Here is a 12811-nt window from a genome sequence, read left to right as displayed (position 1 = left end):
ACCTTAACCATGTCACTTGGACTAGCTCAAAAGTCAATTCTTTCTCCAAGGTAATAAGAAATATTTTGCTGGGAAGGTTGGCACATTAGAACAGTTCCACACTGGCTGTCTTCTGCAGACAGGTAATGACAGTAGGCAAAACTGACACTGAAGTGATTCTCTAATATCTGTGGATAATAAGATTCTGGTGTGCTGAGACCACTCAGAGCCAAAGATAAGGAGGGCATGGGTACTAGGGATGGGGAGCAGCAGTGTTGGAGCAATCATTGGGAATCTACAATGACTAAACTTATCACAGTGTTTCTAGCACTGAAATAAATGGGCAGCACACTAAATTTTTTTGGTTCATGTAAATCAGAAAGTCTGGGTATTGAAAAGAGAGATCAGACTGAAACCTATCTTAGTCTTTTTTGGTTGCTCTAATAGAATACCATGGACTGGGAGGTTTATAAACAACAGAAATGTATTGCTCAAAGTTCTGGAAGCTGAGAAGTCTAAGGTCAAGATGTTGTCAGATTTGGTGTCCTGCAAGGCTCCATTCCTCATAGATAGTTTTCTTCTCACTCTAACCTCACATGGCAGAAGTGGATGAGGCTTTCCTCTGGGTTCTCCTGTATTCTGGTACTAATCTCATTCTGGAGGACTCTGTTCCCATTACCTGATCACCCCACAAAATCTCCACAGCCTAATACAATCACCTTGAAGGCGTGAATTTAAACATATGAACTGGGAGGGGGGTAAATATTCATATATAGCAAAACTCTACAATTTATAGCCCCTGACTGAATTCTCAAACTAGAGTCAGTCCATAGGTTAAAACCCTTTGCTTGAAACGAACACAGGTCCCTTAAGTAGGATCTTGAAGACAAGCCAAATCTTTATACAGTAGTTTCTCCTTGTAAACTTTCCCAAAGGGACCTGCATCCATTTACTACAGGGGGAGAAGTGGGAACACCCATACAGTTTGGGAATTGCTGGACATTGGCTATGAGTTGACAGACACCTAGGATCCAATGTTACCAAGAGCCAGTCAGAGAGGAGACTTACAGAGGCCAGTTGATAACAGCCTCCTACGGTTTGGATATGGTTTAAGTTTGCCCCCAAAGTTTCATGGGTTGTAAACTTATTCCTCAGTGTGGTAATATCAGGAAGTGGGACCTTTAAGAAGTAGGACTTATACTGATGTTCTTAGGTCAATTAGGGACATGTCTTTGGACGGCATTATGGGACCTCAGTTTCTCTTGCTTCCTATTTGACAATGTGATCTTTTGCACATATTCTTCTGGCTCTCACCAGAGCTGGTGCCATACTGTTTGTTCTTTCAGCTTCCAAAACTGTGAACTAAATACACCACTTTTCTTTTAAAGCTAGTCTGCCTCATTTATTTCATTATAGCAATGAAAAACAGACTAATACACTGTCCTTCCCTAATTGAATAATCAACCCCAAATCATCATATCTCTGGGAGAAATATAGCAATTATTGCCATTATCAAAGTCTTGCAAGATGCCAGGTGGTGGTCTTTACCATGCCACCATTAATTTTTAACATATAAATACATCTACAATATAGACAGTGAAGTACCATGAACCCAAACAGGTGGTGACTATTCTGTAGCTATCACTCTCAAATAAAGGTTCTGGAGAAAGAGAAAAATAATTCAAGATAGAAACTGATTCTCTAACCAAGTGGAATTTTTCAGAGAATCAGCTAGAAACTGATCTTGCCTCTCTGAAGACCTAGAAGTTAAGAGAAACTAAGTGCTCAGCCAATGCTTAGTGATAATATTAGGGAGAGTTAAAAGCTTGCCAGAAAACAGCAGTGATCTTTATGATCAAGGAGGAGGTGGGAAAACAGAAACATCTACAAGACCATCTTAGTCTATTTTCTGTTGCTATAACAGAATACCTGAGCTTGAATGATTATTAAAAATTGAAGTTTATCTTGGTTCATAATTCTGAAGGCTGGGAAGGTCAAGACCATGAGGGCTGCTGAAGGCTTAGTACTGCTTCAGTTCATGGTGGAAAGCAGAAAGGCAAGTGACCACATGCAGTCACTTGTGTCCATGGCAGGGCTATGAGATTAAGAGACTGTCCTAAGTGTATTTCAAGGTCACCTAGAGTTTCCCTCACCTGAAAATAAAAACTATGTATGAAGACCGTCTGTGGAACTCTATTAGAGAAAAACGTGGCCCCAAAAGAGAACAGAGGTGATAGACCTTGGGTCCCAAGAGCCTCCACTTCAGACAGCTTTGGTTCCTAGACAGAGAAGTAAAAGAATTTTCCCCAGGGAAAACCCAATGGAAGTGTCTCTGAACCCTGATATGAACCAGCAATTTACTTTGTGATATTTATCCCCCCACCCAAAAAAACCTGAAATCGGGATCTTGAGAAATTTGCATTCCTTGGTCACTGCAGCCTTATTCATGACAACTAAGGTGGAAACAACTGAAATGCCTAGGAACAGAAGATGGATGAAGAAAATGTTAATATATATCAATATATTCTGCCATAAATATTGAGAAATTATCCAGCCATAAAACAGATCCTGTTATAGGTAGCAATATGATTAAATAAACCTTAGGAATTGTATGCTAAGTTAAATAGCCCAGTCACAGAAAACAAATATCACATGATACTTCTTATCTGAGGCATTTAAAATAGCTAAATTTTCTTGTAGCCATGATGTTCTGCCTCACCTCCATCCCAGAGTAATGGAGCCAGACGTCTACTGACTGAAATCTCTGAAACGTAAAGGAGATTGTGACTGAGAGTCTGGAACTAGCTAGACCCAAAGGAACACGGAGAATCTATAAGGTGGTGAGGAGCCATCTACCTGTTCAATGGTGGACCCCAGATCACCCTCTCTGGAGATCCCAGTCTCCTGTATCCAACTGTCTCATACTAGCCCATCATGAAATGTTTGTTTGGCTGATTTTTTAATAAACACACCTTACACATGAAAACAGAGAGTTAACAATAGTACTAATAAGTTTTACTCCTGCCTGGAATGTAAACCAAATGTTATCACCTACCCACGTGAGATTTTAATCACACCTCTGGAAGACCAGATCCTGATATCAGGGCAGGCCTAGAAACCAACATCTGACCTGAAAAATCAGATTTGAAAAGAAAAAAAAAAAACATATTAATTTATTCATTGTGCTGCTTTAGTGGGATACACTTCAAATCAAGGGTGGTATGATTACTAATGCTGTTTTAATCTATTCTCCATAAATATGAGTACCCATTGCTTTTTGTGTTTTTTGTTGGTTTTGTTTTAGTTTTGTTTTGTTTGCACTGGTCAATTATTGCTTGTTAATAGGGGGAATAAAACAAAAACACAATGTTAGATTTTCACATCTCCTCCCCAAAAAGCCCTACAAGTGAACAAGAAAAAAATTAAAAATAATCAAATTCATAGAAACTGAAAGTAGAATAGTAGTCACTAGGGGCTGGGGGGAGGGATAAATGGAGAGTTGCTACTGAGCATGTATAAAGCTTCAATTATACAAGATGAATAGGTTCTAGAGATCTGTAGCACAACATGGTGCTTATAATTAACAAAATTATACTGTGCATATAAAAATTTGTTAAGAGGGTAGATCTTGTGTTACATGTTCTCACCACAGTAAAATGAATTAATCAATAAAAATTGCAAACAAAAATAGTTGTCTCACACAAGTTGCAATGAATAGCCAGGGGAGCTCTGTGCTTTGGGCCTCCCCAAGGAGTCTGATGTTATTGCAGTTGCCCAGATGTGACTTTCCCTAAGACTTTATTATTTTCATATAACCCATTATCACAGTCATAAGAGCTTCAGAAGGCATAATGTAAAAAACTATTTAAATAGCAATAGATATAACTTATTTCTGTCATTATAAAAGACTACCTAATTTGTTTGATTGGTAGGTAATACTTTTAATAAACTCAGTTCAGCAGTGTCTATGGAAAGGAGACAATGAAGCACTAAATAGATGGTGTTTTAGTCCTAGAAGTCAGACAGGCCCTTACAAATGCATGTTAAAACATTTCAGATCCTATTTGGGCAGAAATATGGGTTTTCTACAATGATGGTGAACTATCATGAATTCAGGTTGTAAGTCAAATATCATGTTTTACACTACTGAAATTAGATTTCTATAACTGAATCTGAAGACATAAAAATAAAACTCTGAATATTCATTTTAGAGAGGAAAAAAGGCATTTTATCCTTCAAGGGGATATCCCTAAGGCCACTTCAATTGATGAGCTACTTAAAAATTTTGCCTCTTTATATCACCATGTAGGCTATAAACCATGACACTAATTCAATGTTTCTCCAAAGGCTTGAAGGACTTTATAAATCGCCTTAAAATCACACCTTACTGCAAGAGTGTGACCTAAGCACAAAGTGAACGTGGTTATTCCTCCTCATGTAATGAACCATGCATCACTTTTTCAATATCCCAGTTACCTATATTAAAAGTTTTTGGTTAAGAAAAGGTCAGTGTTTTGTGTTCTCAGCAAGAGAACTTTAGCTGATTCCAGAGAAGTGGAGAAATACACTTTGTTATTGGGGTAATTTATTTGGGGCACCTTAATTTTTAGCCTTCATTCCAAAATGGACTCATCTTCTTGTTTAATAGCATCCTACTATTCAAGCTGCTTGGCCAACTCTGAGAATGGATTAATCCATTTCAGCATCCACAGCAAGATGGACATCTAGGTGAAGCAGATGTGCACTCTTCTCTGTAATTACTTTCAGCTCTTACTTTGCCCTTTACTGTCTGTTTGAAATTTAACCTTAATGGAATCAGAATGGCATTTACCCACGGATCAGCTACAGATTGTGTGAAACTCACAAAATAAAGGTTATGACATAGTAAATCTACTAATCGCTTTTTGTGACTGAAATTGGCCAACAGTTATCTTTGAGTAGAAGAGATTAAGAATTCCATGTGCTCATCCTGCTCTAAGAGTAATTAATCACTCCTGTTCCCATTTTGGCCCCTGCCATCAATCACTATGGTGGCCTGGGTTAGGACCCCAGGGTAACAATCCAAAACTCTGACACAGCATAGAAAACAGCCTAGTATATTGAAACATAATGGTATAACTGTGAGATGCCAAGCACACAACCAGAAGAGACAGCTGGCAGCTGCAAAGACAGGTCTGTATGGAGGGAAAAAGTTAGGAATTCGAGTCCCCAGATGTGGCAAAAATGAATTAAGAAGTGTTCCAAATCTCCCACTCTCTGCTGCCAGAGTTCAGCCTTTCTTTTTGGTAATAGCAGTTAGATTTACTTACTTAAGTACTTCATAAATGTCATCAGGTTAAAAAAAATTATTATTTAAACAGTTGGCTCCTGAAGTCCTCATAGAAGAATTACCTTCCTTTGGAGCAATATCTTGATAGGTGATTGGGGGAAAAGCTCTACTAAGGTTTTATTTTTTAGTGTCTTTCAGATTTCCAAGGAGATGGAAAGCTCGCTATGTTATTCACAAAAGAGATTTGACTCCAGAAGGTGAATGGTAGAGAGAAGGGGCAAGAGATGTGAGGAAGAGCAACGTGGAGACAGGCAGACTTGGAGACTGCAATGCAGTGAGAAAGAGAGCAAGAATCAAATGGTGTCCCCGATGTTCCCTTGGCACTTGTGGACACTGCTGGCAGAATCCCCCCTCCAACATCAATCTTATCCCTACAGATCTTCAGAAAAAAATTAATCACAGGATTGTATTTAATTTTTTTTTTTTTAGTTTTTGAAGGTGCCTCAGAAAGAAGAGAGGCCCTCATCAGGGCCAGGAAAGGAACAGAGTAAGAATAAGGAGCACAGAGAAGAGGGGGGCCTCAGTGACCCCAGAACGTAAGTTCTCAGGGGATCGCAGGGCTCTGAAGAAAGCCTGCAGGCTTTTGTAGAATGTAGAGCTGGCAGCAGTTTAAGCAGACTTACCAGTCCTAGATGTGGAGGAGCAGCTAAACTCTAGGCTGCCACCTGGGTAATGAAGTTATCGCATTCCATCCTCATAGGAAGGTTCTATTATAGTTGCATTCTAAAGATGAAAAAAAATTAGATCCAGATTTTTTCCCAATGTTACTCATTTACAGAATTACAATACTACTCGAACTCCAAAGGCATAATCTTAAGTGTAGAATATAAAATTTGTTGCCTCATATCTTAGATTGAATGTTCACATTGCCAAGTGCTACCCACACTTACTGGCTAACCATTCTTCTCCAAACTGCACTGATTTCTCCCTCTCTGAAGCCCCACATCCCTCACTGAGCATTTAAAGTTCTTTCCCTTCAGCACATAAAGATGATCAGCCCTTGTCGATCTTTATTAAAAATAACTTCTTCAACTGTTTTCCTTATCCCTTTTTCTGGTAATGGAACATCTTAAAATCTCGTCTGCACTCTCTCTCTGCTGTGTCTTCTCATTCACTTTTGTGCCTGCTGTATTTGCCCATTATCTCCCCTTTCACCTCATTTTCTTTCTCTACAGCATCTTTCTTCACAAAGCCCCACCTCCATCTCTGTGTCACCTCTTAGATTTAGTTTCATACTTACTTCTGGTAGCAATTGCTATCTCTCATTTTTTCCAGTAAGAGCTAAAATTCTGATGTGCCCTACTGGTTTCTCCTACTCTCAGTCCCTCCCTGGGAGTATTTTACCCAGAATTCACATGTGTTCATATGGTGGTAAGGGAGGTTCCTGCTATGGACACAAATTTTTTTATATATGTTCATTTTTTATAGACAAAGTATTCTCTCACAGAAACGTCTGCGGCATCCTACAGGATTTATTTCTACAGTATTTGTGGAAGACTTACATTATGCCAGGCACTCTTTCAGTTGTTGAAATAAAGTGATTAACAACAATGATAACAAAACAAATAATCTCACAAAAATCCTGTACACTCTTACTAGACCATAAACTATGGGGAAAAAAAAATAGATGAATACTGTGTCTAAAGAAAAAGCAGAACAATATAAAAGGGGATGGCCAGGGCCAGGGCGAGGGTGGAAGCAGCTGGCAGTTCCCAGGCAGGGCGTATGGGAGTATTTCATTGAGATCATTGGGATACTAATGGTGAATCAGAGACTGGAGAGATGTCAGGAGTTGCCACGTTTGTGACAAGCCAGGCAGAACAAACAGCACGCACGAAGAGCAGCAAAGATGAGGGAGAAAGAGAAGGCCATTTTAAAGATGGAGAACTATTGAGTTTGTGTGTTGATGGGAATGATGGGGCAGAGAGTGGGAAACTGATGGGATCTGGGAGAGAGGAGGCTGCAGCAGAGGTGTCGTGGCCGGCAAGAGGATGGTGAGCATTGGAGACTGCGGGTTCTCAATAGTATGGAGACTGTGAGGATGGTCAAGAAGGCAAAGCTGGCGTGCTGGATGCTGATGGAGGATGGGTGGAATGGAGGGATGCCGCAGACGTTTCTATGCAAATTCTCCAATTTTCTCAGTGAAATAGAAAGAAAGAAAGCTTATCTCCTGAAAGTGAGAAAGGGACGGGGGTGGGGGGGTAGAAATTAAAGGTGTGAAGAGATAAAAGAAAATATAAAATCGCCACCCAGTATACTAAGAGATAAGGAAATCTTATCCGACTTCTAGGCAGCACTTAAAAAACCCCACTTGAAATCCAAAGTCGAAAATGTAAAAATAAGACCAGCCATCGTGATTGTGAGCTTTTATTCTAGGCTTGATCAGTTGAACAGGTGCAGGCACAGATAGAAGGTGAAGGATTGACTTAACCAGTACTTACTTTGTCAAGTAAGCACAATTAAGCAAAGAGAACAAGTGATTAGAATGACTTCCTGTCTACATATCCAGCCTAAGTAAGCTCTACTTGGCGGGCGCCTCCACTTGGTGTGAAATAAGCACTTCAAATATAATATATCTTATGGTGAACTCATCATTGCACCATTCCCCTCATCTGTCAATCAGCAAATCCAGAGAGTGATGTCATTCATCCAATCCACCTAAGGCTGAAAAGAGGATTTGCTAAATCTTTTCCTTCCCTTACCAGCAAAATTAAAATACTTAAAAAATCTCTGGCTGATTTAATCTTCTACCTCTATATTTTAAATTCTTCCCATTCTCCAATCCTATTCCCACAGGCTGAAAGTGATACCCTCACAATTATAAAACCGGATTATGGTAGCATTTCTCAGTTCTTTGCTCTGTCTTTATCCATTCTCAAGTCAGTGTTCCATATTTCTTTTGAACTATTCTTTCTAGACTGCAAACCTGCTGAAAGTGTTTTCGTGGTTTTTATATTGACTTTAGGATAATATCCATTCTTCTTAGCAAAACAGACAGGTTCTTACAATCTTGGGCATGCTGATCTCCTGCTTTACCTTTCTCTTCTCGACAGCAGACTGCACCAGGCTACAGCCATATTGGGCCATAATTGGCTTCTCGAGGATGCTCTCCTTTCTCACAACTTTATCTTTGAAAATATTTTTCTTTCTTCCAGGAGTGCTCTTTCCATCCCACCTGCTTCTTTAACTAACAATTGCTCATCCTTCTAAATCAACTCAATCCTGCCCTCTTCCAAATGATCTTCTTGGGGGGTCTTTTAGGAGGCTTAAAATCTTCATTCATATGTCCTCAGAGCAACCAGTTCCAATCTATAGTGAGGCACTTTCTATGTTGTAAGTTAGTCATTTTTAGTTTGCCTGTCTCCTCCTCTGGACTATGAGGTTATGTGGGCAGAACTTTGCTTTTTAGTTGAATTTCCCGTAGTTCTTACTTAGCACACTTTCAGGGCATAAGATGGGTAATTAGTATAGATCTTTTGAATAAATGATTAGTACTTAACTGAATATTTCCTTTACCATGTTTTAACTATCTGTGAACATTCCAAGGTCCCAATTACATGAGAATTCTTTGGCATAATGATTCTTAGTGTTTCTAGAGTACATACAAAATTTTGGCAATACAGAGCAGGTAATTGGTCAGCACTGAACTGCATTGATACAGCAGGGTCAGTACCTGTAAAATCTGTTCAGATCAGCCAACCTCAGATCTACTAGAAAACAGCATAACTGAGTACAGTTGACTGAATTTAGTTTCATTCATTTATAGCAAAAATGTGGCTCCAAGATCAGCAACTTTCTTTAACTGCAGAAAATTTTCTACATTAAATTTACATAGAATAAAAAGGTTTAAGTGTATTTGATGACAGAGCTAAGTACTAAAGCGTCTAGATCTCTTATTTTACAAATTGCAGAAGGTTATCATTGTTATGTGATAAATTTGGTAAAAAAAATTCTGCGAATAAATCCACCACACAAGAAATAATCACCTTGAAGTTAAAAAAACAAGCAAATTGGCATCTTTGACTTTGGTGGTTATGTAATTGCAGCAAACCACCTTTGCTTATTTAACCAAAGTTTCTCCAATTCCAGCAGGTCCTCTTCCTTCCCGGCCAGTTCTGACCTGGAGCTACAGTAGCTGATGAAATCAGCCCACTGACCTCCAGCACAGACACCCCTGTTTCAAGAGGGGCACTGGGATTCCAATGGAGGGAACAGATGGGTTGGGACAATCTGGGATATTCCTCCTAGATCAACAAATTAAATATATAATCAAACACGGGAGAATGAGAGAGTAATTGAATTGCTAGCTATTAAGGTTTATTACTGTAGCATTGTTTTACTTCATTCACCATTATTGAATTCCAGGTTAGTATGTGCCTGTTATTGAACTGCGCTAACTAGGCACTGGGGATGAATAGCCAAAGAAGCCATTGCAAAAGAAGTGCAGCCAGGGAAAGCTAGCAGGTTGGAGGCAGGGTCTTCACCCTGCCTCTGACTCACCAACCACATTACTGTGCCAGTTATTCAGCCTCTTTGAGACTAAATTCCCTTATCTATAAAATAAAGATTATGGCTGTTGTGAAGAGTAACTGGGATCACACCTATAATGTACTCAATAAAGAACTTGACATAGCTGACAATCAATAAAGAATATCTACTCTCCTAAGGAGTTTATAATCCACTTGGGAGACAGAGATTTACATAATTAACCATAATAAAATGGTATAAATATTATTTAGCAAACCCTATGGGACCAGAGACAAGGGAATAATTAATCCTGCTGGAAGGAGGTGGCAGGGAAGATTTTAAAACCAAGCCTCGGAATTTTGCTGCTGACACTAACTTCACCCAGTTCACTTCATCAGACCACAAACTGGTTCTGATAGCTCCACTGGAAATCAATCAATTAATCAATCAATCAACCAATAAATAAATCTTCCCTTGGTCCCACACCTATAATCCCTCTCTAGTTAATTGTTCTTTTCTTTATTCTTCACTACAAAATATGGAAAGGTTTTCCATTTTGTTTTGTTTCAAACCCACTCCTATCTGGCTGGTGTCTTTCCATGAGATGACATCGAGCTCTTGGTTGGCCACCCTTCAAAGGCTTCATAGCTGGTTGCTCTTCCTCTGTAAGCACCCATTCCAGGTTCTCTTCCCACATTCTCCTCCTTTAGAAAAATCTCAACCAGTTCCTTTATTTTAAATATAATTTTTTTTCCTGGTGGCTCTCAGATGTATATTTTCAACCCAAGTTTTCTTCTTAGGTACTAGACTTACACAGTACATTTAATTGTTTATTTATGATCACCATGGACATATCTAACTGACTTCTCAAACTTAACAGGTCTAATACAACTAATGATTCCTCAAAATTTTACCCAACAAAACATAACACAAAAATACTTGTTCATCCCTTATTCTTCCCTGTCTTGTAAATGGCAATGGGAGTCATCATAGGTTTCTCTTGTCCCTCCCCGCTGCTTCTGATCCATCATTAAGTCCTACTGACTGTACCACTTCTTCATTTCCTTTCATCTCTGCTGCAACCACCATCTTAGCCATCATTGTCTCTCCCATATAGACCTTGGCAATAGCATGCTCACCCATCTTAGAGTGTCCAGTTTTGCCCCACTACTCTCTGATATCCATAAGGTACTCAAGGTGATTTTCATAAAATGCAGCTCATACGCCACTCCCCTTTTTAGGTCCTACAATGCCTTCTCATTTCACTTGGAAAATGAGTGCATTACCATAACCACAAATCCCTATGCCATCTGACCCGACCCATGTCTTGACTCCCATATCTGCACCCTACGCCCTGGGTATCAGGGACTTCTTTCAATATCTCATACACATCAGCTTATTCCTGTTTGGGGGAAAGTTAAAATTTTATCTTTGTTGTATGGTAACAGGCTAACCCCCCAGGCTCTGCATGACTGAATCTAGCTCAGAGTTGAGGTGAAGGCTCAAATGACCCTCCTCAATAAGGCAACTTCAAATACCCTTACTAGTGATTCCCTGCCCAACCCCCATCACCAGTCACTTTCTGTCATGTCACCCATTGTGTCTTTTCTTTTTTGGTACCAGGGACTGAACCCAGCGGTGCTTAACCACTGAGCCACATCCCCAGTCCTTTTTTTTTTATTTTTCATTTTGAGACAGGGGATCTCACTATGTTGCTTAGGGACTCTGAGCTTAGGGACTCATTAAGTCACAAAGGCTGACTTTGAACTTCCGATCCCCCTGCCTCAGCCTCCCGAGCCATTGGGATTACAGACATGTGCTACCTCACTGCGCCCGGCTCACAGTGTGATCTTCACAATGCTTTCTCTCTTTTAAATTTATGCTATTTGCAAGCGCACTTTTGGCTTATCTCTTTCCCTCTAAACCTTGATTCAGGAGAGGCTATCTCTGCAGCTCTCTTTACGGCACCTGAACCCGTATGAGTCATTTGCTGAACACTCAAAAGCATATACGCATGAACACAGTTCCAAAAGCATTTGCTGAGAGGAGTTGCTGGATTTATTAATTTAAAAAACTACAATATTCTTTATGATTTTGCTAACCAACACTCCTTACTCCACTAACAAATGCAACTGAGAATCTGCTGTCTGATGAAAGTAGTGGTAATACTGGAGCGATTTTATTCACAGATGATCTTAGTGCTCTTGCGTGAGTGGTCATCATGGAAGGGCAAGTTCAAAGGGCACAATCGGGGCTGCCAGGGCACTTCCCCAGCTCTGACAGGGATCAAGCACAAAACAGCACCTGAAGGTACTTACCTTGAGGGAGGGTGAGAGTAGATGTTCTCTCCTAAAGCAACAAGAAGTTCAACAACATGAGAACGGTTTGGATCCCTCAAATGCTAAAGGAAACGATGCCCATTTTACAAGGAAATCAAGAAATAACCGAAAGCAGTCATTTACACACAGAGAAAGAAAAAAAATTGAAGTCAATCTGGAAAATAAGCCTGGTTCTTAGTTGTACTCCTCTCAGGAGATCTCAAATGCCATTGCCAGATGTATCTGTGCAAGGAAAGATCCAGTCAACCTAAGTTCGGGAACCAGACCTCTCGGCTGCTGCAGAAGATCTGTTCCCTGACTTGAAGGAGAGGCAAGCTTGCTCTCCTCCCTGACTGCCCAGTTCCCACGGCTTTTTAACAGGCTACTCGGGCAGTTCCGATTTCCTCCCTTCTGAAAGAGTTGGACCTTTTTTGTGATCTCACGAACTCTAGGAAACTACACCCCTCTACGAAAAGTTACTTGGTGATATTTCTGCATCCAGCTCCGAGATTGGAAAGCATCAAAAGTGCAATATCCATGTCACCAAACCAAGTTAACTAAAGCTTCCTCTGATTTGTCATCAATGCAAAAGTGCCATCTCACCTCTATGTCCTGGCTCCTTTCTATGGTCACTGGCAGTATTGAAAGAAGACTGCATTAGTAGAACAGGCATGTGACACTGTTTCAATATATGGGCCATTTCACACAACCAACTTTA

The 12811-nt window shown here is 39.9% G+C and overlaps 1 protein-coding gene across 2 annotated transcripts in view; it reads right to left on the bottom strand.

Annotated features, from left to right (window-relative positions):
• Window positions 1-5793: 5793 nt before the first annotated feature.
• Window positions 5794-12811, bottom strand: part of EPM2A (EPM2A glucan phosphatase, laforin) — a 199398-nt gene continuing 192380 nt past the window's right edge. The window contains exon 4 of one of the 2 annotated variants that reach the window (XM_079146878.1): window positions 5794-6031. In XM_079146878.1, coding sequence (XP_079003004.1) covers window positions 6003-6031 — 29 coding nt within the window. In that variant the 3' untranslated portion in view covers window positions 5794-6002. Of the gene's footprint in view, window positions 6032-12126; window positions 12177-12811 lie in introns of those variants that run through there. The other variant, XM_079146877.1, reaches the window with a different exon arrangement.

This window comes from Sciurus vulgaris, assembly GCF_902686455.1.
Source record: "Sciurus vulgaris genome assembly, chromosome: 7".
Taxonomy (NCBI): Eukaryota; Metazoa; Chordata; class Mammalia; order Rodentia; family Sciuridae; genus Sciurus; species Sciurus vulgaris.
Note: the sequence above shows the minus strand (reverse complement) of the source record. Positions and strands in the feature narration are given on the sequence as shown.